Here is a 26,779-nt window from a genome sequence, read left to right as displayed (position 1 = left end):
GAATACGGCTGCAACGTAATTGTTAAAAAAGATTACATTCTCACACCTAAAACCAAGAAAACGTCTCACCCCTTCTCTATCAATCTCACTATAATACAAGCCCCCACCCCTCATGTGTCAATCTCCAATGTCAACATCACCCCATTTGATCATCTTTCCTCTCAATCATATTGTTCTCTATCCCTAACTTCTGTTTTTTTTCTCTCTCTCTGTGTGTTAGTATCCCTCATCAACCCTCCTGGAATCCCCTCCTACAGCTCTCTGTCAGTCTCTCTCCCATATCCACCCCTCCCCCTCTCTCTGATCCATGTCATTCTCTCTCTTAGGGCCCTGTCCCACTCGCCGGAGGACACAGAAGCAGAAAGGATACAGCCGACGGGATGGCCCATATCCACTTTCATCCACTCCAGAAATTGACAGATTTGGCAAAAAATGAATCAGTTGGACGGATACAGAGCGTATGAAACTAAGGTGTATGCAAAGAGTATCTGCGGATCCATTTCTTTCTCAATCTCCTCCCCTTTTAGTTCTCCCCCTCTCCCTTCATATATTTCTATTCCCCTCTTCTTGAAAAGTAAAATATAGCAATACACCAATATACTGACACAAAACCTGTTGATATTAACATTCATCTAATACATGTTTATTTCATGTAATGTTGAGAGATAATGTGTACATAATTATAATCTTTAAAAAGATTGGCATTCTGTTCATAAACATCTGCTTCATCAAACACTAAAGCACAGTATATCAAAACAATTATTCTTATTATTATCATTGTAAAAGTATGAATAGACTCTAGGCAATGATATAACTAGCTTTCACAAGAAATAACATTTGAACTTTCTAAAAGTCATTCAATATAATAAAGGCACAGTCATCTGTATAGATGGACTGTGGAGAGACATTTCAATATTGATGATAAAGGTAAATTACTGATTATTTGAACTGTGCAGAAGTTACTCTTTTGCATGTCCGTGGGAAAAAGGAAAAATAAATAAATTGAAAGCAAGAAACTTTAACTGCATTGAAATGTTATAACTATTGATATGAAATACACATGACTTACTCTCCTAACATAGTCCTTTAACACCATGGACCCTATATGTAACAATCCAAATAAACACCATTGATACAATACAAACAGCCACATGTTCTTCTCTCTTAAGACCATCAGACAAACCTAATAAAATATACATCTGTCATTCCTTCAAAATCATATCCATCTTCAAACATAGCCAATCAATAAACAATTCACTAATTACAATTGACTTCCAATTTGCCATCAAATTTAGGTTCAATATGAATGTATGTATCATGATTTCACACCCACAAATAGTTTATTTCTTTTATATAAATCCAAATTGTAATAATAAAACAACATTAAGTGTGACCATGTACATCTATGGGATAAACCAATGATGCTTTCACAAAGAAACCATTTTCTTTATACAATGAACTATGCTTAAGTTTCTCAATGTTTATAAATATTTCTGAAATATTTTAATTTTCCTGACCCCACCCGTACCCAAATTTTTGTTTTATATTCATTTAAGATTTATAAAGTGCTAACAATTCATCACTATAACATATTTCTAACTTAGAAATGATTTCATTTTATTTTCAACCTTATAATTCAAGATATTGGAAGGCCATGATTCTATGTGGTGTGTGAGAGCTGGGGGGGGGGGGGGGGTAGTAAAGCTGTCATTGATTCTCAGCTAGATACAGGATTTCAATGAAATTCTTAATAATTTAGTCAGTGCTGATAGCTTTCATGGAACACCCCTGGTGAAATGATAATTGCTGGCTAATGTCTTTCAAAGAGCTGTTTGTATGGCTTTACAAATGACTGGGGATATTCTTAAGTGCTTCCTCAAATTCTTATCCTTCTTTTAAACTTGAGATAATTTTTTTAGAGATCAACATTTTCATAGTTCTTCCCTAAAAATGTATTGTATGATATACCATATCATGATGAATGATGCCCATCAGTAGACTGATCACTGAAGACTGAACATATGAAAGCCATATATGTCCTGTACAACGTGGGAAGTCACCACCTGAATCAGGAAAAAGCCTTGAGACACATGCATTATTTGAGGTACTTCATCCAGAATAAGAAAGCGTCACCAGACATGAATAAATTTACAAACATCTTTATGACAATGCACCCTGAACATAGATACCAACCATTCTATATATATCTTCCTAGAGTAGAAGTCAATGCTAAATGCACTCTGCTCAAATACAAATTAATTCCAAAACAACATTTAAAAAAATGTTATGTATTTCAAGCAAAGCTTGTTATTACCTAAATGAACCAGATTGTCTCTGTACAAAGCCTAAGAGAAACACACAATGCAGGTGTTAGTGGAGTTTAGAAATATAAACACTGGCTTGAAATAGTAACAAGTGGAGCACCTCTAGTAGTCTCACCTGCATTATGGGATTCAATATAGCAGCAGTGCTGACTTTGAAAACTAATATAAAATAATTATTCATAAAAACACCATTCATATAATGATAGAATACTATGTTCATTGACCCAAAGTGACATTTTGACCTTGATCATGTGACCTAAGACTTGTCAGTGATACTTGATTACCCATATGTCCACAATTCATAAACTACATGTATATCCATAAACTTTGAAAGTTATGACAGCAATTTAATAATTACCTTAATGACCTTTGGCCTTCGTCATGTGACCTAGATCTCGCACAGGATGTTCAGTGATACTTGTTTACTCTTATGTCCAAGTTTCATGAATCAGATCCATACATTTTCATAGTTATGATGGTAATTCCAAAACTTAACCTTGGGTTAAGATTTTGATATTGAATCCCCAGCATGGTCTAGGTTCATTGACCCTAAATGACCTTTGACCTAGGTCATATGACCTGAAACTTGGGCAGGATGTACAGTAATACTTGATTAACATTATGTCCCAGTTTCATGAATTAGGTCCATATAACATATGCTGTCATTTCAAGAACTTAACCTTTGGTTAAGATTTGATGTTGACCCCAATGTTGACACCGCTGCCTCCATAAAAAAAGCCGCGCCTATAGTCTCACTCTGCTATGCAGGTAAGACAAAAATGGCATCCAAGTACAATGTAGCTAACTCCAAGATGAATTCTACTCCTCAAGATATCTTAATAATAAACCAATCTGTAAAACTTTTATTGCATTAAATCATAATGATGATAATAATATGCAACATTTTATAGTGCTAAAAATAATAAATAGGTCTATTCATATAGCACAACTACTATATGGGCATATACTTTATAGCACTTGAACACTTGAAATATTATTACTCCTGGGAGCCATTTCATAAAGCTGTTCGTAAGTTAAGAGCGACTTTAAGAACGACTGGTGATCTTTTCTTACGCATTAAACCATCACCTATGGTGTATACCATTTACTTAAAGAAAGGATCACCAGTCGTTCTTAAAGTCGCTCTTATCTTATGAACATCTTTATGAAACACCCACCAGGTGTAGCTGAGCTGCCCTATAGATGCTGAAGTATTCAAGTATTATAATAATAATAATAATGGTGGCTACTTATATAGCGCACAGGTCCACCTTTCGGTGCTCATGGTGCTTTAAAAAATGCACTGCTATTATTATTACCCCGGCTAAGCTAGGCAACCGATTAAGGCGCACACAGCTTTTTCAAGTATTAAACCCTTATAGAAACCTATTCACCTCACCTGGGTTGAGATCAGCCGATGTGGATAGATTTCTCGCTGTAGGATTCAAACCCATATTCCTATGATTGTAAGGAGAACCATTACATGATGATGGTTACAAAAATAATGATTTTGAGTGCTGCATACTATTACCCCAGTATATGACTAATATATGTATTCAAGTCTTATAGGGTACATGGTTGACCATTCAATCCCTACCGAGCTGAAGAAGCGTCCCGCATTGGATGTGAAAATGTTCTCTCCATTTCAAACAGTAAGTCTAGATGATCAGATTTATTTCTAATTGTTATTATGATTGCATGATGTACTTCCCTTTAACTCCTATTTCATTTGCCAATTAATGACTGTCATCTAAGTGTGTCAAACAACCATTTTCTTTACTATCTAATCTGATTTCAATCACTCTGAAAATAATTGTTCGATCAATCATTTCTTTAATCATTACTGATCAATCATTACTATCTGAGCTGCTTGCAATCGCTTCTGGATGATTGCATTCTTTCTTTCCATCTGAGCTAATACAATCACTCCACAATGATTGCATTATTTCTTACTATCTCAACTGATGCAATCATTCCTAGTTAATTGAATTCTTTCTTACAATCTGAGCTACATGCTATCAATATTAGGTTACATTCTTTCCGAGCTGATGCAATCACTCCTAGTTGATTTAATTCTTTCTTGCAATCTGAGCTGATGCAATCACTCCTAGTTGATTTCATTCTTTCTTGCAATCTGAGCTGATGCAATCACTCCTAGTTGATTTCATTCTTTCTTGCAATCTGAGCTGCTGGCAATCACTCCTAGATGATTGTTAGTGAGGAAGTCACATGATGGCAAACTAGAAACAGCTTGATGAACATGGAGGGGCAATATCTCTTCAGGAAGCCTATCGAATAGGGAGAGAAAAAAAGATGAGATATGAATGTACCATTCATTCAATTGCACATGTACAATCCAAACTGCACCATTTCAGGCCACACACATCACAAATAAAATCATTGCTCTTCAAGCTAAACATAATAGCTAAAATTATCAGACTTAAAATTGGGTGCAATCTGGATGAAATCTGAGTGTGTGACTGAAGAATAAATGAATGCTGAATGACTAATGCAAGTATTATAAACATCATTTCACGGTAAGACAATTTGCAGCATTACTCAAATTTACAACCAGACTATTGGAAATGGCAAGTAATACCTGTGTTCTTTACTGTTTCCAAAACTCTTTGAAAGGGAAGTTCTGACAAGATCACTCAGGAATTGTCTTGTTGCCTGTAGAGAAAGAGAGAGAAAGAAATATTACAAGATGCAACTAGACAGATTCTCGACTGCACAGTCAAAATATATGCTTCCCCCATTGCCAGATGTGAACTTATTTGCACACAGTACTTTATTTGATATTGTTCAAACTATCAAATTAATATAAGTGTTAATCTCATAATCAGTATTAAAGGCAAATATTGTGCAATATATTTCAGACAACCTCAATGCCTCCAGCACCACCTATGGTGGATGTAGGCATCAAAATATCACTTTATTCCTTGTTCAGATATTTGTGAACACAGATCACAAAATCATCAAATATTTTATAAGTAACTTATGTATGATTGTGCTAGGAATAAGGAGCCAAAGAAACATCCGTTGCAGAAAGAGTTGCAATCAATCACAACTCTAACAATCATGCGCAACTTGATTTTCAACCAATCAGCAGCGTGCATTTGGGAGTTGCGATTGATTTTCTGACTTGTGTTTAAACGCAACTCTTACTGCAACGGACCCCTGGACAACAAATACTATGTTACTGATTACCAGCAGTGAATACTGAAGAACCTTACATCATGCAGAATACAGTTTGTATTGTAATAATAATAATAATCATCATGGAAAATGTGCATTTTATATAATACACATGACAGTGGTGCTGCGTAAAACATATAAACTACCATGGCAATAGGTGAATGACCTGATCAATGGGGGCATTGACTTACAGCATATATCATTTCTTGGATGACTGGTGAATATGTATCCTCGCCAACTTGTACTGGTCTAAAATGAACACCAATCTAAATGATTAAACAGAAAGAGTGAAGGTAAAGACCGAGGCAGTTCAGACTTTTAACATTAGGTATAACATTTATATACGTTTGACGCTCATTATTAATCGGCTTATACGTCTGCCTTTCAATTGTATGTAGCTCGCAATATGAGAGAGAAGTATAGAAATAAGAAAATAAAAAAGGGATGAAATAAAGATTTTTTTTCAATTCCATCAGAAAAATAAACACTTAATACTGGTTGCTATCTTTGGAAGCCACCTTTTGAAAAAAAATATAAACAAGGCCAACTCTGGACACCATGCAGTCACAATTTAAAATGATCATCTTATGACCTGTGAACTCATGAGCTCAAAACTCCTATATGCATTAATGAGCCAACCTTGAAGTTCATCCCTGTATTGCAAGAAAAAATATATTGTTGACCTTTGAACTTGTGACCCCAAAATGTAATGAGATTATCCTCACAAAAACATGAGCAAAGTTTGAAGTTGGCCCATTTAATGAAACTACAATCCTTGCAAGGAGACATTTTCTGGTAAATAACATAATGGGACATCTCACATTTTACAAATAATGAATGCTTATGATTACAATGGACAGAAAACGCTATTCAGAATGCTATGGACTGAATAATGCTATTCAGAATGCTATGGACAGAATAACGCTATTTAGAATGCTATGTACAGAATAAACGCTATTCAGAATGCTATGTACAGAATAACGCTATTCAGAATGCTATGGACAGAATAACGCTATTTAGAATGCTATGTACAGAATAACGCTATTCAGAATGCTATGTACAGAATAACGCTATTCAGAATGCTATGTACAGAATAACGCTATTTAGAATGCTATGTACAGAATAATGCAATTCAGAATGCCATGTACAGAATAAACGCTATTCAGAATGCTATGTACAGAATAACGCTAATAGAATGCTATGTACAGAATAACGCTTTTTAGAATGCTATGTTCAGAATAATGCTATTCAGAATGCTATGGAACAGAAATTTGAGTGTAAAAAATGGGGGTCCCCTCCGCGGCACATACCAACTATGCATTATATACTTATGGGTGCCAGTTGGAATTGATCAGAGGGCCTGAAAATCACCTAGAATACAATATTTTGTACACAAAATGCAAAACTATGGCCTGAAAATAAATTGCCAGAGCCTGAATTCAGGCTCTTGCCTGAAAATTGGCATCCCTGTATACTGAGTGCCCCCCAGGCTTCATTGAGCATGCAATCATGTCAACAAGTATTTTTTCTGCACTTCACATGTAAATTACCAAACATTACCCTATTCAAATGTAAATAAAACCATACTCTGTTTGATCAATATCCACTGTATGTATACCACTGTGCAGTGTGTTGATCTATGAAAGATACACTATACAGTGCGTCCCAGAAAAAACGAAACCGAGATTTAGCGATCATTTATCATTACTTAATCATAAATAAAATAGACAAATGACCTACCAATTTAAAGCTTAGAATCTCCTCTTTCATCTGATGTTACTTAGATTATTTCTCATTCACGCATGAGTGAGCAAAAACAATTTGAAAAAAGGATACCAAAAACTTATTTGGCGGGGGGTATCTGGGTTTAAAAAAGAAAACCACATTTCTGAAAAGTTCAATATCTCCTCTTTAATTTGATACCTAAATTACAGAAAATGGTCAAGAAATAAAAAAGTTCTGGTCATTTGAAATAAGGCTTGAATTTCAATAATTTCATAAAATGAAGAGGTTCTCCAGGCTGGCTTTCAAACACTCTCGACACTCTGTTTTGTTGACGATCAGCCATGCATTAAATCTTTTGTTCACCATACGACATGTACGAAAGCTTCTGTGGGAAACCGGTGAAAACACGTTTATCTCATGAAATTATGGAAATACAAGCCTTATTTCAAATGACCAGAACTTTTTTATTTCTTGACCATTTTCTGTAATTTAGGCACCAGATTAAAGAGCAGATATTGAACTTTTCAGAAATGTGGTTTTCTTTTTGAAACCCAGATACCCCCCCGCCAAATGAGTTTTTGGTATCCTTTCTTCAAATTGTTTTTGCTCACTCATGCGTGAATGAGAAATAATTTAAGTAATATCAGATGAAAGAGGAGATTCACAGCTTTAAATTGATAGGTCATTTGTCTATTTTATTTATGATTAAGTAATGAAAAATGATCGCTAAATCTCGGTTTCGTTTATTCTGGGACGCACTGTACAGAATAAGAATACCTCATGAAACCATCCATTCAACAAGGTGTAGCAGAGATCATTCATATCATCTATCACCAAATTAAGTATTCTGTCCATTGCACAAATGAAATCAACATTCATTATTTGTTTTATACAAGACTGAAAATAGATTTTTGTCATTTGACATGTAAATTAATGAATTTGGATGCATACAGTGCATGCACGATCTGTTGATTGTCACAGAAATGCGCATTGGAAACTTGAGTGTTTTGGGGTGTATAGCACTGGAGGTCTTGGTGAGCAAGCAATGGACAAAATCGTATGGATCCAAAGATGCACAGATGATGAAGTCATTGAATTATATTAAATTGCATTAAATTAAAAAAAATGAAATTGAATTGAATTGTAAAATTGGCTGAATGATCAATGTCAAACAGTCTATCGAATGACAAGGATTTATCCAATGTCATAATATAAACTAACCAAATCATTGTCACCCCTATAAGCATATATGAACCAAATTTGAGGATAATATGTCAAATGACATCCTCTATCAACTACCTATGGAGAATGGAGATACATCACCTTCTGTAATAAGGGATTCAACACCTGGGGCCTGTTAACTTTGGTATTAATGTAACTAGCATGGAAACCTTGATCCTGATTGGTTGTTGAGCCATGACAGTTACAGTAGTTGTTATTATAAATCTGGCCCAAGACATACAATTAATTGTTATCCTGTCAAATTGCTTAATTACTGTATGCTACAAACCTTTTCTGCTGCCTCTCTTACACAAAGGGCTCCCTCGCTTGGTGGCATAAAGCACTTCAGCTGCTGTTTCTCTATTCCCTCTGTCTTGACCTTTAACCTCTTAGATGGATCCCCTAAGCTGATGATATCAATCTCTATATCATCATCATCATTCATACCGCTTGATTGACTGGCTTTCAATCTTTCACCAAGCTCATTGGGGACACTGAAAGTTGTATTCTTTAGCACACCTGTTAAAAGTAAAATGAGTGGTACAATTACCATATATATTCACAGTCCCCAGTTTTCTGTATATAATATATATATATTTGTACATGCCACTGAATGTCATGTACTTATAACACAGAAGAACATATAATTGGCATAAATAGAACAAAAATTTATGTCTCTATTAATAACAGCAACAACTATGAAAGTCAGTGTATTTGCATTTTTATATGTTTGTAGTACATTATGAAACATATGAGTAGCTGTAAGACAGGGATATTTAGGGCAAATTCAGGATTGTATCTTCAAAATGACAAATAAAAAAAAATATACCATGGAAATACTCAACCACATTAATTTTGCACAGAAACCAAGTCAACGGATAGCAGCTTGCGTTCATTCGACCGGGGGTCTATGTAATGCAGAGTGAACAACAGCTGCAACTTCCATGTTGCATACAATTGCATTTTTCAGTGATTGAAAAAATTTGAAACTGTGCTTGTTGTTAGTTGTAAGTTATTATAATTTCATTTTTCAGATATTTTGAAATGATGATGCATGGAGATCTATGGTTTGGACTAACTTTGAACTGCTCACTTAAAGCGTGTACGTGGAAATATTGACGCATAGCCATCTGGATTTTAATGATTTTATGGCTTTACAGGATTTACCAGCGCGAAATTGCACTCTGTGCCAATACATGTAGTCCAATATAAGGCGCATTTTCTCTGCCATTTTGTGATTATATATATTTTGATAAGTTAAAGGATAAATGAAATTTCTAATGTAGAAAAATTTGCTTCTGGTGGAATCTGAGATATTCCCAATCCCATTTTAGTGTAACAATACTTAAACACTTTTTAGATGCAATATAAGTCATAAATCATCAAGGTTTGGCACACGTTATGCCTGAGAGCAGCCAGCTGGCAGACTGGAAGAATGCACCTCAGAGTAATGGTGTGATTACACCATAGTATAATCATGTGAGTGCTTTCTGGTGAAATGGTTTGATTGGTAACAACAGTTTAAGTGTGCCCCATAGTAATGGTGTGAGTGCTTTCTGGTGAAATGGTTTGATTGAACCCCAGTTTAAGTGTGCCCCATAGTAAAGGTGTGAGTGCTTTCTGGTGAAATGGTTTGATTGAACCCCAGTTTAAGTGTGCCCCATAGTAAAGGTGTGAGTGCTTTCTGGTGAAATGGTTTGATTGAACCCCAGTTTAAGTGTGCCCCATAGTAAAGGTGTGAGTGCTTTCTGGTGAAATGGTTTGATTGAACCCCAGTTTAAGTGTGCCCCATAGTAAAGGTGTGAGTGCTTTCTGGTGAAATGGTTTGATTGAACCCCAGTTTAAGTGTGCCCCATAGTAAAGGTGTGTGTGCTTTCTGGTGAAATGGTTTGATTGAATCCCAGTTTAAGTGTGCCCTGTAGTAAAGGTGTGAGTGCTTTCTGGTGAAATGGTTTGATTGAACCCCAGTTTAAGTGTGCCCCATAGTAAAGGTGTGAGTGCTTTCTGGTGAAATGGTTTGATTGAACCCCAGTTTAAGTGTGCCCCATAGTAAAGGTGTGAGTGCTTTCTGGTGAAATGGTTTGATTGAACCCCAGTTTAAGAGCCAGAGTGTGCCCCATAGTAAAGGTGTGAGTGCTTTCTGGTGAAATGGTTTGATTGAACCCAAGTGTAAGAGCCAGAGTGTGCCCCATGGTAAAGGTGTGAGCCCGGGGGGCCACTTCCATTCACGAGTGGATACCATGCGCGACCATGGGGTCTCAAAAAGCACCCTAAACACGTAATTTCCATATTCTGAAAATGCACCCCTTAACAAGTATTGGCGTGTGAAACCCTACCCTTGACAAGTATTGGAAACAAAACGATACTCTTGGCAAATATTCCCTGAAATGAACCCCTAAACAAGTACAGGAATGTTTTATTGTTACGGGTCCTTTGGTTGTCGGCTTTACCTTATTTGGTTTTGTACGACCGGCCCAACCTTCTACACCGCGCGCAAATAGGACTCTAAACACGTAGTGTTGGGGCAAAAAGGACATCCTTTATAAAACATTTTAATTTTGTTTTATCATCCCCGCAAATTCGACCCTAAACACGTAAATTTCCTAGCGAAATAGATACCCTTTTTTCATTATTTTTGTGTTTTTGACACCCTTTTCACGTTACGTACGTAACGTGCCCTATCGTGAAAAGGACATCCTTTTTACGTGTTTTTTTGGTCGCGCATGGTATCCACTCGTCAATGTAAGTGGCCCCCCGGGGGTGTGAGTGCTTTCTGGTGAAATGGTTTGATTGAACCCCAGTTTAAGTGTGCCCCATAGTAAAGGTGTGAGTGCCTACTATACATTGCGTATCAAAAATAAGTTTACACTTTGAAAAAGCCCTGGGAATTAAAAAATATACAACATGTGGGTAATTTTTTCACATATAATCTTTGGTTTGGGTCTCATCTATCCAATGAAAATAAAAGTTTTGTCAGAATGTTACAATTGAGTGAGCGCTGTCCATTTCTGTAAAGCTCGCAGAAATCTGTTTGCGCAGAAATGCTTGGTTTCACGCTGCAGGGCGGGGAAAGGGCAAAATCAAACTAATCCTGCGAAAGATTTATCATACATTTCCCTTGCACTTTTAGTTTATTGAACTAAAACGTATACATTCAAGCGTTTTTTAACAATTTTGCCACCCAAATTGAAAATTCAACACTTATTAAGCACAACCTTTACCTTATTTGTGCCAGCTGGATCTGAGGACATAACTGAATCTGAACAAAAGTTTATTTCAGACATCTCCTTCCTTTTTTCACTAAATTTTTATCATTGAAAGTGGGTTTACATTTCTTTTTTCATTTAATACTTGTTTCTCCAAACTTTTCCCAAGCTTAGCAATGATTAACAAAATGTAAATCAAGCTTAAGCCATTCCATGTAAATCACAGCTTAGTGTAAAGCAAATATCGTCACGATGGCCTCCGTGTGTGGGGGAGTGCGAAATGCTCTCTTTGAAGTGTTTTGGGCAAGGAAACAAGTCAAACAAGGTAGAAGATATCTTCAAATCAATTTTACTGGCTAAATTCCATGTGTTCTTTATGATCAAGGTCTACTTTTATTCGCATAACTATTTCAAAGTTCTGCGCAAATAATTTTTCACTAACTTTTCAAAAGTAAGTGGTGCTCACTCAAGTGGAAATATTTTTCGACAGTTATATCATCATTTGCTTTAATGGACCTGTACCAATGTTAAAATGTGGAAAAATCTTTAGGATATTACAAATGCATAATTTTACAGGATTTTTTCAAAGTGTAAACTTTTTTTGGATATGCACTGTATAACACACTAGAGAAATAGTGTGATTGCACTCTAGCGTATTAGGGTGAGTGCGCCCCAGAGTCACAGTGTGCAAAACTCAAATTTCTTGATCAATAACTGACCGCTAGGCATATCAAACTTGGGCATTCCTTTCTGACATAAATGATCGCAACAATTGAATTAGCAATTGTAATGTGTTACCACATGAGGCATGTGTATATAAATTTTATGAGTGTGATATCACCATTTACCTGTTTTACTCAGATGATTACTGAGACACCCTGTAGTTGTAGAATATTTTACTTGATATTCCTCACTTCCTTTGCACTCAGTCTTGCCACATAATTTGCATATTGACATCTGAGCCTTACTCTTCAAACCTATCAGAAAACAAACATTGATTAATTCTACATTTGATTTATTTGAGTATGAAAAGAACCTTATTCTCTGTTCAAGAAAACAGGAAAGGACACACAACTGGTTGGGCACAAATTAACTTATTTTAAACAATTAAAGAATTGATCGTTTTAGAATAAAAATAATTTTCAGACTAAGACTCAGACCCTGCTCCACAATTAGTTGGGCAGCACCTTCGGCAGCACTGTATTTATGGGGCAGATTTTCATGAAATTGATGTTGAAATGCTCATAAGGACTACCTTCATCAAAATCATATGCTTAAGTTGATATGAAAGATCCAGAAAGCCTTCTTCCCACTTTTATAACAATTGCACACATGTTTTTAAAACATGAAAAAGGGCAAGTTGAACCCCCTACCTTTCATTTTCATTACTTTTCATTCAATTTAGTGCAATGTCATGAGATACTAGTTGTGTGCTCTACAAACTTGGTAGACCACTTACTCAGCTTACACATGACACTAATTCCAATATAGTACCCATCTGTTAATAGGCAGGATACAGTATTTTCAATAAAATTTAGAAAAACACAACAAAACAGACCTCTTGGTCGGAATATATGGAATTTGTTTGTATATATTAAACATTTTTATATCCAATTTTCCACATAATAATCATTAATTTACTGTGGCCAATTTGGATTTGCAATGATATGTTATGCATTATGTTATGAATTGTAAAATGGTCCTTTTAGCCTGCTTTTGATCAGCAATTATATAATACGGACCCTGTCTTAGTAAAATTGATATCAATAACACAGGCTGAAATAATCTTCTTTGAGCCAATCAAAATGTGTTACCTGGTTCTGGGGGAGTGAATCCATGATGTCTACACCATAAAACAATCTTCTTCTTGCTCCACATTGGTAATGAATGCAGACATTCAATGAGAGATTTAAGACGGCTAACCTTAGCATGTATGTATACTGCCCTCTGCCATTCCATAGAGCGACGCTTAGCTAGCGTCCATGAGTGATAGTGCTCCAATGACGTAGCACAAAATGGTAACTCATTTTGGACTGTAAGATAGGATAAAAAAAACATGAATAGTTACAGTATGTGACTCCATATCAATCTATTCAAATTAAGACCACAGAGCAAACACAATATCTTAAAAGATTTGGATATCAAGAGCAGTATTACTGACTGGTGCAAGTCCTAATACATTTTATATGGAAGGCAGGATATATGAGGGACTCAAGCCCATCGGCAAAGTAGTGACCCCCCCCAAAAAAAAAACACACTCACACACGAAATGATGAATAAAAGACCACATTTAAAAATTACCGTAATAGATTTGGTAGGCAATCTTAATAACATTGCATGATAAAAAAATAGGCTACCGAAAGAGAAGTAATATTGGAATCAGAAGAGCTAGTCTACAAAGCCACACATTAAGTGAGCAATCATTTTAAGAGTAAGTCAGGGGTGATTTCAAGTTTAGTGTTGACCTTTGGATAGTGGTGTTATATCAATTCTTGTTTATAGGGAAGACAAATGTCCAAAATGTGTTTCCAATACCAGCACCAACACTGAACACCATATGTATTATGTTTTCCATTCATACATACCTCTTGTAGGATCTATAAGAGGAGCTTGTTCAGCCACATACTTGATTAACTGCTCAACAGATGTCACTCCATAAAGGTTAGTTTGTTCTTCAAAGTGATCTTCAAGAATTCTCTTCCATAATCTTAATTCCTTACTCTCCCATCCACCTCCTTCATCTTCTTTCCTGACAATCATACCTTCCTTGCTTTCATCAATTGTCAAGATAGGTGCTGATGCAAGTGTAGCTAACACCGGATCCGTCCCAGGCTCCTGTTTGATCCTAATTACCCGTACTTTGTTCCCAGTCTTCGATGCATCAATGGCTAAACAAGATGGCTTCTGAAGCTTTGTGTTTACAACCTTGATCATGCAGTTGCTGGTAATGTTTGTTTTTGCAGTTGAGATGGATAGTTTGTTGTTTTGAGCAAGGTCACAAACAACAGCTCCATTAGTCTTTTTTACTTCCTCTCCAATGCTATTAGTTCTGGTTATAACCTGTGGATTCTGCTTGACAAAGATACTTTTGGTTTTGTTGCAGTGGCCATTCAAGTTTCCTGTAGTTTGTTCAACATCTACTTCCATTGTTTCTTCAATTGGTTCCTCCTTGATTGCTATGGTACAGTCATTTGATGAACCATGTAAAGCATTATCTTTTGGAGCACTAATATCAGTTTGAATGATAACATTGTTAGTAACTTCAACATCGCTGCAAATTTCAGATTCGTTTACTTGCATAGATTCAAGACTTTGCACATCTCCCTCAGTTGACAATGCAGATTTACTTGAGGTAGCTTCTACATTACTATCATCATTGATGGCTTTGTCAGCTTCAGTCAGATCTGACCTTTTCTCACTTACAGAGTTCAATGAATTATTTGACAGTCTACTGCCATTTGAAGCGTTGTTGGGGATAGAGGTACCGCATGGAGTATCATCCTTTAATAAACCATCTCCACCAATCTCTCTTACCGTGTTTCCTGTCAATGTTTTATCTGACACTTTTGAAATATGACCTTTAACATCATCAAGAGGTGGTACAAACTTGGTAATTGTTTTGACAGTTGGTTGTCCTGTTCTTACTTGTATTGTTTTAGTAGAGTTTGTCATTGATGATGGTGGCTGTGATTGAAGCACAACTGTTTTTGAGGACACTGCTTTTGAAGCTTGTGAGAGAAGCACTGATGCACCCCCCTTTATAGGCAAAGAAACTTTCTGTTGCGATAAACCAGCCATTGGAATAGGATTAAGGGCAATCTTCTGAGAGATAGGACCAGACATGACATTTTGAATACCTGAAATCGTTTGGATATTGGTGCTCTTTGATGCAGGTGTTCGTTGCACCAGGACAACACCGCCTGCAGGAGTTCTGGCAAGTTGTCCTTTCATTTCAGGGATAAGTGAAATACTGGAAGATACCTGTTGACTTGCAGAGGTTCCAAGGGCTGCAGGTACAAGCTTGGCTAACGTCTGACCAGCAGAACGCTGAATCTGGATAACACCTCCACCTGACCCCACTCGTTGTGTGGCTGGTTTGGGGGAAATGATGGTAGATGCACCCGATTTCTGGGTGAGGGCGATACGAGTCATTGGCTGGTTGGTGGTGTTAGGTTGAGGAAGCGGAGGAGATGGACGGGAAGATGGATTAGGAACGGGTTGGATTTGAACAATACTTCCTGGTGGAAGTGGTGGAACGATGGAACCTTGAGGAAGGATAAGAACATTGCTTGGTGAAAGGAACGATCCTGAACCTGAAATAAAATAAGACATACACTCAATATCTCATTAATCTCATTTTACCTAGAATGAATTAAACTAAGAGTTAAAAAATTGACTGAATAAAGATTCTTGTAGAATGGGAATGAAGTTTCTTTGTAAATAATAATAATATAATACAGTTTCATACCGCTTGATACAAAGTTTTTAAGTGCAGCATATCATAACCCCGGTTTCAGCACTTCGCACATGATATTTCTAATTTCAATCTAATGACATCAAGCAGCTACTCCAATCAATATGTTATTTGAGTATTGTAAAATGGTAATATAAATCCTCATCAAATGATTGGCTAAAATCTATTGCATGAGCAATCGTTAATTTTTAGCTAAAAGAACAAGGTAGCTCATGAACAACGAGTCTTGCCTGATCTTGCAATCAATGAAATATGCAATATGATCTTTTGCCCGCTAGTATGACCTTTGACCTTATCATCCTCAAGAACACACATTTGGCAATACCCAAAAATCATTTGTACACAATACAATTGATGCATATATAAAGAAATTAGAGCAAGTTGAACAAAACTTGAAAAAAAAGGATGGACATGAACTCATATTATTTGACCTTTGACCCCATCATCATCATGAACCCACATGTGGTATTACCATAGAGATGTATTCTAATTATGCTAGAGTGAGGAGTCGCCATAGGCGCGCGTACTTAACGTCTGTGATTGCGCGGAGCGTGGTCGGCCATTGCTCGATAGGTCTTGATTTGCAGAAGTACCCGGATGTACACATAGCCCGTGCGTTGTACGCTGTGAAAAAGGGATGCCGTCTCCGGCCTTTTTTCTTGAAGAAAAGAATCAAACCTTATTACAATGGAAAATATCAATGACAAATTGCATCTCAACTATTAGTGTGATTACATGGGGATTATGCTGTGAATTTGGCATTTATACCTGACTTCTCGGGATGAAATTCTCTTATACCCTTTTTACACAGGCTAAAATTTCCTTAACCCCGTACTATAGGTGGGGCTAAATTGCCATTTAGCCCCACCTACATGTATAGTACGGGGTTAAGCTTAGCCCACTTTCTTTTTACACAGCATTTTTGCAAAGTGGGCTAACCCCACCTTTAGTACGGGATTATTCGGCCCTGCAAAAAAGCAGGGTTATCCCAGCAATTGCGGTGCTAAGAGCGATAGTACGGGGTTAAGATCGCTAGTGTAAAACGAAAGTGGGCTAAGCTTAACCCCGTACTATAGGTGGGGCTAAATGGCAATTTAGCCCTACCTATAGTACAGGGTTAAGGAAATTTTAGCGTGTGTAAAAAGTGTACGAGTGCATGAAGTACTTGTACTACGAATGATTGACAAAAACCACTAGTCCGGGGTTATCAAGTTTCGTGTGTGAAAAGCAAGCATTCCTTATCCGGGGTTAGCAATAACAATTTGGCATGTGTGAAAAGGATAAAAAATAGTACAGGGTTAAGGATAGTACGGGGTTAGCAATAGTCCGGGGCAAAGAAAATCCTGTGTAAAAAGGGCATTATATAATTTTTGCATTTACCTCTCTGTTTATATGCCTATTTTAGACTCTATAGAAAACAATATTTATGTTATCAGATAAAAATAAAATATACAACGTACATTAAAAGTAGACCGGCCAAACCTCAAAAAGTGCTCTAGATCAGGATTCGACGGCAAAATTTGTTAATGCTTGGCATCCCAGCTAATAGTCTTTTAAAAATACCCAGGAATAGCGTACTGCCGGATGCCAAGCGCAATTTTGCGTGAAAGTGTCATTTTTAGCGTAAAATCTGAAAGACTGTCGAAAATCACGCATTTTCATATTTTGACGGATTATCATCATATTTTTGATTATCTTTGATATGAAATTATTTTTATTCAGAGTTTTAAATTATAAGTCTACTAAATATGCATTTCAAATTTGAATATTACACACACACATATGGCACAGGGAAACATAAAACCGCGATTTCCGCAAAATAAGTTTATGAAAACTATCAATAGTTTGAAGTTTTTTTACGCAACATAAATTCTTCGATTTAAATGCGTTTATCCATCGAATGTATAGTAAATGTCCTAGTGCCACAAATATTAAAAGAATTTCAAGTAAGATGGAAGATATCTCATTTTATGTTATCCGAAAGGAGACAATGTGCATTTTACCAGGTGCGCATTTTGAAAGAAGAATTGAAAATACCGTAATTACATAAGTACATACTAAAGCGAGTTTTTATTTACATACATGTAAATAAAAACTCGCTTTGTATAAGTCCATAATAAAGCGAGTTTTTAATTGGATAGCACAATTTGTCAATTCCTTGCATCCCAACTAAAAGTCTTGCGGAAATACTGAGGAATAGCGCACGGGTGGATGCCAAGTGTACTTTTGCGTGAAAGTATCATTTTTAGCGTAAAATCTGAAAGACTGTCGAAAATCACACATTTTAATATTTTGACGGATTATCATATTTTTGATTATCTTTGATATGGAATTGTTTTTATTCAGAGTTTCAAATTATAAGTCTACTAAATATGCATTTCAAATTTGAATTATTACACACACATATATGGCAACATGAAATATAAAATCGTGATTTACTCGAAATAAAGTTTGTGAACACTATCAATAGCTCTTACTTTTTTTACAACTCAAATTCTTCGATTTAAATTGGTTCATCTTTCGAATATCAATCGTTTCTGATGTCACAAATATTAAAATAATTTCTAAGTAAGGTGGGAGAGATATTTTTTCGAAACGGGACATGCAAAATTTATCGGGGGGGGGGGGCATTTTGAGTGTAAGATTGAAGATACTGTACTTATTATAAACATGATTACATGAATAAGTACATTTAAAACGAGTTACACAATTTCTGGCCCCTCCCCCACTGTCTAAGGTCATGTATAGTGTCCGAAAGGATTACATGGAGCTGAAAGTATCCCGCTCTTGCGCTAACGGTTTTGTTTAGTAAGATATTCATCTTTTTCCACATTAAAATCATGTTCATTCACCCATGCGCTATTCTTCAGTATTTCCGCAAGACTTTTAGTTGGGATGCAAGGAATTGACAAATTGTGGTATCCATATTAAAACTCGCTTTATTATGGACTTATACATGTAAATAAAAACTCGCTTTAGTATGTACTTATACATGTAATTATGTACATAATGTACATGTTTTCAATTCTTCGTTCAAAATGCGCACCTGGTAAAATGCACATTGTCTCCTTTCGGATAACATAAAATGAGATATCTTACTTGAAATTCTTTTAATATTTGTGGCACTAGAACATTTACTATACATTCGATGGATACACGCATTTAAATCGAAGAATTAATGTTGCGCAAAAACTTCAAACTATTGATAGTTTTCACAAACTTTTATTTTGAGGAAATCGCGGTTTTATGTTTCCCTGTGCCATATGTGTGTGTGTAATATTCAAATTTGAAATGCATATTTAGTAAACTTATAATTTGAAACTCTGAATAAAAATAATTTCATATCAAAGATGATTAAAAATATGATGATAATCCGTCAAAATATCAAAATGCATGATTTTCGACAGTCTTTCAGATTTTACGCTAAAAATGACACTTTCACGCAAAATTGCGCTTGGCATCCTGCCGTACGCTTTTCCTGGGTATTTTTGCAAGACTTTTAGCTGGGATGCCAAGCATTAGCAAGCATTAAAACAAATTTTGCCGTCCAAAGTATTAAAAATCATTTTGGCCGGTCTACTATAATGGAAATATTGACAATTAATTCAAAAGACAGTGAAACCATGAACTGCATCGGGCCACATTTCGTCCATTCACGTTCATCCATGGAAATACAAACCTGCAAATCAAACTGAGGTCCATAGAAATTAAAAGAAGATAAGTGGAATGCCTTATCTTACTCTACTTACTTACTCTTACTCTAACTCACACAAGATGTTCAGTGATACATGGTTACTCTTCTGTCCACTTTTTATGAACTAGACCAATAAACTTACAGAGATATGATGGTTATTCAACAAAAAAAACCCAACATGGCCAAAGTTCATTGACCTTACATGACCTTTGACCTTGATCATGTGACCTGAAACTCGCACAGGATGTTCAGTGATACTTGATTACTCTTATGTCCAAGTTTAACGAACTAGACCAATAAACTTTCAAATTTATGATGGTAATTCAACAGATACCCCCATTCGGCCAAAGTTCATTGACCCTAAATGACCTAAAACTCATGCAGGATGTTCAGTGATACTTTATTAACCTTATGTCCAAGTTTCATGAACTAGGTCCATATATTTTCTTAGTTATGATGACATTTCAAAAACTTAACCTCGGGTTAAGATTTTGATGTTGATTCCTCCAACATGGTCTTAGTTCATTGACCCTAAATGACCTTCGACCTTGGTCATGTGACATGAAACTCTTATAGGATGTTCAGTAATACTTGATTAACCTCATGGCCAAGTTTCATGAACTAGGTCCATATACTTTCTAAGTTACGATGTCCTTTCAAAAACTTAACCTCAGGTTAAGATTTGATGTTGACGCCGCCGCCGCTGCCGTCGGAAAACGGCGCCTATAGTCTCACTCTGCTATGCAGGTGAGACAAAAACTAGACAATCAAATTCAGTAGATACTTTTAAAATGACAAATAGAACTGAATATGCAAAATTCGTATTTATCTGTTAGTGTTTTGGAAATCTTTGCCATAAAGTTAATATTCAAGCGACACAGACACAGTACAATAATTTCAAGAAAGGAATATACAGCTGAGATTATAAATTAGGATGATCACTCAACAGCGGACAATTTGTAATATCGTATTCCAAGTATTTGTCATTTTTTTGTCGATATTATTGTTTAATATGTTTGGTTTTTGTATTCACAATTTTGCAACCGCTTTCATAGGATAAGTTCATTAAGCTTGCAATTATCTATTAATTCATGTCTGATATTGTTATCAGTTGGTTTTATACACTCAGACTTGGTAATAATATTCTTTAATTGTAGTGTAATACAAATTATAATATCCTCCTTCCGCCTCTTTTCTTCTCCTATACTTCTCCTTTTTCTTCCTCCTCTCCTTATATTACTAGTATTCTGTCCTTGATTTGTTCACATAATATTGGTCCATAGGAATCATTATAGGATCACAAACACCAGCGATATATCAACAGAATGTTTCAGCTGGTTTGCCTATCAGCATAGTATTTCAGCCGGGTTGAATCAAGTCCGACTTTCCAGGAAATCAAAGTGAATTGTTTTATGTTGCACATTGTAATTTGTTTACTCTCCGAAAGTCAATAATACACTGTAAACATCCTATCCCCTCCCCCATTTAGGCCTCCTGTACATTGCCAAATCATGTGCGCATTTGATATGCAAATTTTGCTGTCAACAAACTTTTCTACATTGATTGCAAGTAAGAAAGTAATCAATATGATCGATGGTTGCCTAAATCTTAATCATCAATTAACTGGACCAATGCGTAAATCATTTTTAAACATTATCAATAAAAAGTCATTTTATGATACTCATTAGTTATTGTGATGTTGGTTACATCGATGTTTAGGCCTAAGGCCACGGACAAAAAAGGAGTTAGGCCCTATTCTAAAGTTCTATATATTATATAAGGAAAACAAGTTATAACAATTATCAAGTGAAGAAATAAATTATCAGCAATCAGCATCATAGTAATTAGGAAATTATACTTGAAAAATGCAGTCATGTTTTTTCGTTTCTCAGATGCATTAGACACTGTGATAGGGCCTATGAAAATATTTGACGTCAACTAGCTGGAATACTAAATTATATTAAATTTAATTAATCAGGGGCTAGAACGTAATGCCTAGCCCTATACATATTATTTTCAAAATTCATCACTTCCAAATCATTAGAAAATAGAAGTCATATCAATGTATCGAAATGTTATGACCAAAGCAAAAATAATTGGGGATGTAGCCTATTGATCGTTGGCATATGTATAGGATATGCGCTATAGATGGGCCTATATAGGCATACCTGTCCTCAGTTTTGTTAGATTTTTTTGTTCATTTGAACTTTATTCCAGTGCTATATTTACAATTTTGCTTTTCCATTTGCTTTCGCGCTCATATGTCATCACTTTGTTCCGGTTCAATGCTCATCCTTGTACATGCCCCATAGGTACTGTACGCGCATGGCAGGCTGCGAAGACCTATCGAGTAATGGCGGCCAGTCTCCGCGTAATCACAGCGATTTGACGAAGTACGCCCTCTAGCGTTATTAGTATATATCTCTATGGGTATTACCCAAGGATAATTTGTACCAAGTGGGCATTTTTCTTTGGCATTTAGAATTATACTTGCTACCTTTGAAACAGTGTTAGAACTGTGGTGCATTTAATTATTACCAATGCCCTACATGACAAATGTATTACTTAATAATACTGACCTTGCTTTGATGATTGAGATTGATTGGATCCTCGATTCCCTTTTCCTGATTGACCAGAGAACACTTGTTGAGGAATCAAGATAACCTTCCCTTGAAGGTTCTTATCTGTTGATTTAGCAGTGACATAATACTGTGTACCAGCTGGTGGATTAGACACGACTGGCATGATACCAGGCTGCTGGCCCTGTTGAACTCTGACCGATGACGGTGTCTGCTGTACTAAGGTCACTCCAGTCTGTCCTTTACCAACCACTGGAGATGCTATGACAGGTTGCTTTGCTAGACTAACAGTATTCTGTATTGACTGATTAGAGGAACTGACAATGGTTTGTGGCCGTCCTGAAAGACTTGTTCCTGGGATCCTTTGAAGGGCTACTGTACTGGAGCCAGCAGATGATATCACTTTCCCATTAGTTTTTGCACCTAGCACTGGCTGGTTCAAAGTCACAACTTTCTTATTATCTGTCTTTGTTTGCGAAGGAGAGACGATTCCTGATGGCATATCCTGGATGATCTGCCCATCTCTGATTCGAATCTGTTTACTTCCAGGTGAAGCTCTGGCAATGTCACCGACATTAATCGCTCCTGTATGCGTAGGTGAGACCTGGGTATCCTTGCCTACTTGACTGTTAACAGGAATAGTTCCTCCATTCCCTGATATTAGAGAGGAAGATACCAAAGACTCAGAAGGACTGACTTGGGTTGTTTTAATTGTCTCAATGGGTTTGGATGAGATGGGACCTAATGGTGGCATGGTACGGATTGGTTTGAGTAGAGCAGGTCCAGATTGAGCTTTGACCTTGGATGATAGCTTCCCTAGTGATAATGCAGATGATGATGTCATATCTGTGAATAAAACATAAGAAACTGCAGGGATTAACCAGGAGCAGAAAGTAGTTGTTCATATAACTGTACAAGAATGTAAGAAGGAGCCTTGTGATAAAATGGTAAGCTTTATCTTATAAGGCCCAAATTACCATATGTCACATGTATACAGCAAAAATTGACAGCAAAATTCTGAATTCTTAGAAAATACACAAAAAATAAAATGCAGAGTTATTTTGTGCATTTATGAGTGTTTTGTATTTGTAGCTAATTCTATCAAACAAGCAAAAACATTAAAGATAAGTACCTGTAGTTGGAGCAAATAATGATTCCCTAGCACTATCCAAAATCAAGGTTAAAGTGATTGGTTAAAATTGGTTTGATTTAAAAAAAATCTGAGCTAGGTCACACTTGTCACCTGTGTCTGTGATTTGTTACCAAAATGAAGCCCAGAAAAAATTGCGTTACAATTTTGCGTTACCCGGGTATGCCGGGTTCCAAAGTTACGCAACATTATGTAAGTACATGTCAGACCTAAAATTGCTCAAAAACATGATTTCGTGTACAAAGTCAATGTAAATTGTGTTTTCAACCAAAAATCATAAATGTATGATTACTTTTAGTTTTGCTGGCCTAAATGTATGTATTTTTTGCTGTTTATGATCTTAGAAGAGTCCCCAACGAATTTCATTGAAGAAACAATAAAAAACAAAAGGTCCCAAAAAAACAAATTGCAAAAAAACAATATGATAAAGAAATTGATCTGATATCACAATTTTTTTCATGTGCACTTGCTAAGAACATCACAAAGAGTTTCTGTTTAAAAAATTAGAACATTTGGAGCTTTATTTATGGAGTAAGAGAAAAAAGTATGATTTCGCATACTAATTACACATAAATTAGCATGATTACGTAATAACAATTCGCATGAAATAAATTACTCTACAATTTTGTAGATTATATCCCAGACAACCTGCGTGCCCATATTCGGCGCAATTGCACGGTCGACCGCGAGATCTCAAGGGAGGCCCCCCCTCGGCCATATGAACTCCCAAAACATCCCGGCCTAGATAGGGGGCCAACGTACACCTCACACCCCAACTGGTCAATGACTGGTCTGCGACTGAGTGAAGGGAAATGAATCGCAAGGAAGTCAAGCCTGGACACCGCACATCTTGCGATCCATCTACCATGCTGTCTGCGACTCACGCATTCACCTTTTGTTTTTGCCATAGCAACTTAGAAAATGACGCTTACTACTGTGTACATGTATGTGCATTGCATATCATGTACGCATCATTATTCTGTTGTCTGATTGGCTGGAAGATGGATTCAGCTTGCGATCCAGATGTAAGGATTCAACATGTCAAATCCTCGCGATTGTCTCTGTCCGATATGCGACCTGCAAGCTGACAAGAGCTGTGATGTCACATCTCCCCTCACTCCGTCGCAAGCCAGTCATAGACCCGTCAAGTCGTAAGGTGTGCCTGCTGTGGCCTTTATATTGGTTCACTTCAATTTTTGCTGTTTAAGTGTTTAAATGATTATGTTGGATAGCTAAAGTAGATGTATAGTGTGTCTGATATCAAGGTGGTAGCGATATCTTTGGTTTCAGATCTAAGAATAGGCTTTATGTGGGTTTAAGCAAAAGTTAGGGCAATCTTTAGTTGATTTTGCTGGTGATAAAAGTGGAGAATGAGATGCGTCCTTTAGCCAGATTTCGCTAATTTCTAGATGTCTAACATGACATTCAACTTTTTATGTAAGATTACAGTGATATAACTAGAAAGTTATTAAAACTTTCAGCTGCCAGAAATCATTGTCACCCATATCAACATTGATGCAGCCATTGTTCTCAAGCTAAAATATAAATTGCATGTATTTATTTTCAGTGAACGGGTGAATTACTTATCGATATTAAATTACAGCCGTCCATATCGAGTAGTGTCAAAGATTAATTAGTACAATCACATTAACAATATCCTTTAGAATATATGTATATTATTTAAAGCATCATGATTGGTCAAATCATATCACATGACAGTTCACTTTTTCTATGCACTAAATTGACACAGCACATTCAAGTAGGCCAGCCTGAGCATGTCAGTGTAGAAACAAAGTACAGTAAGACCTTTTAAAGACCTGTTTTTCTCTAATGCTGCACTTGCTGTGTGGCGTATTAAAATAAATGCAATGTAAGCTCACTTTCTTCAGGCACTGTGAACTCACTTCACTGTTCTTACTGTGTGGCACCCATCTACAGAAACCTCACTAAACACACTCAATACTGTGTATCATTTGTATACTAGTCCTTACTTTTAAAGCCTACTCAATCACCTGCTAAAATTAATTTTCTGACAATCATAATCAAAACAAAATTGTGGAAAATCCCTCTACAGGAACTTTCTTACAAATGTGAAAAAAATCTAAACTTTAATGACCGTGTTACAACAGCAAATCTTTGTTCCTAGATTTTACCTGAATTTTCTTCCCTGAGTTTCTCAAAGTTAGAGTCTATGGAAATGGGTGTGGCTCGACTGCTATCCTCTCCAGGTAATGTCTTGACAAGAGGACTTGATAGGCTGGAGTTCCTAGAGGCAGGCCGAGATCCATCAGGAGTAGAATCAGGAGTTTTAGCCAATGTTTCAAGGAGTAATGGACTTGGGCTTGTTAGGTTCTGCCTCCTAGCATCATCATTGGAGAGTAAAAGAGAGCTGCGAATTGGAGTGGGAACTCTTGAAAGGTCTGGTTTCAATCCTTCTTTGTAGTTAACCTTGGTAACCGTTGGAGTCGAAGGTCGAGATAAGGGATCACCTGATTCATTGAAGAGGTAGCGGTCCAACTCAACATCAACGATCTAGAATAATTCCAGTGTTAAATATATTAATCTATCAAGAATAATCAGACATAATCTATTACGAGGCACATTATCAAAGAATGAATCCCACTAATATCCAGTGTAACTCACCTGGGTGGAGTGCACCAAAACAAGCAAAAATATCTTGCTAAAGGAAAAAAAAATCAACAACCATGTTTTTGTTTTTAAACCCAAACCATCTGTTTGAAAGATGAGAACTACTATAGGATTATGGGAACCTTACAGAAACTGAATTCATTGATTGAAATCCTAATGTTTGTAAGGTTGAGATATAGATCTAGGAATTCAGGTTTCAAACATAACACTGTCATAATCAAGTTATCTATGCTTATAATTGAGCCACTTAAGAAACAGGTCTGTTGTACTCATTGTTCAACAATGTACCCTAAAAGGAGAAAACCACTTTGAAAAGTCAAGTTCCTTCATGTTTTTTTAAAATCATTATTTGAAGTAATAATGATGCCCCTCCCCTAAAGAAGGAATTCCCCCAAAGCGAACAAATGAAATTCATGAACACAAACATCAAAGTTAGTCTTTGATGCCAAACACAAGAAATCATAAAATAGTAGTGTTAATAGAGCCCAAAGCCACCTATGATGCCTAATACGATGCTACTGAAAATTGTAGACTAATCCATTGTGCGATTGTAACAAAT

At 36.3% G+C, this 26,779-nt stretch overlaps 1 protein-coding gene across 2 annotated transcripts in view; it reads right to left on the bottom strand.

The window, feature by feature from the left end:
- Positions 1-3,690: 3,690 nt before the first annotated feature.
- Positions 3,691-26,779, bottom strand: part of LOC121405732 (YEATS domain-containing protein 2-like) — a 42,586-nt gene continuing 19,497 nt past the window's right edge. For both annotated transcript variants that reach the window (XM_041596676.1, XM_041596677.1), the window contains 9 exons: positions 25,725-26,103; positions 22,422-23,267; positions 14,260-15,987; positions 13,489-13,707; positions 12,523-12,651; positions 8,758-8,987; positions 5,714-5,788; positions 4,924-4,997; positions 3,691-4,612 (listed from right to left, as the gene is read on the bottom strand). In XM_041596676.1, the coding sequence (XP_041452610.1) occupies positions 4,489-4,612; positions 4,924-4,997; positions 5,714-5,788; positions 8,758-8,987; positions 12,523-12,651; positions 13,489-13,707; positions 14,260-15,987; positions 22,422-23,267; positions 25,725-26,103 (3,804 nt within the window). In that variant the 3' untranslated portion in view covers positions 3,691-4,488. The remainder of the gene's footprint in view (positions 4,613-4,923; positions 4,998-5,713; positions 5,789-8,757; positions 8,988-12,522; positions 12,652-13,488; positions 13,708-14,259; positions 15,988-22,421; positions 23,268-25,724; positions 26,104-26,779) is intronic.

Source organism: Lytechinus variegatus, chromosome 19 (genome assembly GCF_018143015.1).
Source record: "Lytechinus variegatus isolate NC3 chromosome 19, Lvar_3.0, whole genome shotgun sequence".
In the NCBI taxonomy this organism is placed as follows: Eukaryota; Metazoa; Echinodermata; class Echinoidea; order Temnopleuroida; family Toxopneustidae; genus Lytechinus; species Lytechinus variegatus.
The sequence above is the reverse complement of the archived record's forward strand: the minus strand, read 5'-3'. Positions and strand labels throughout refer to the sequence as shown.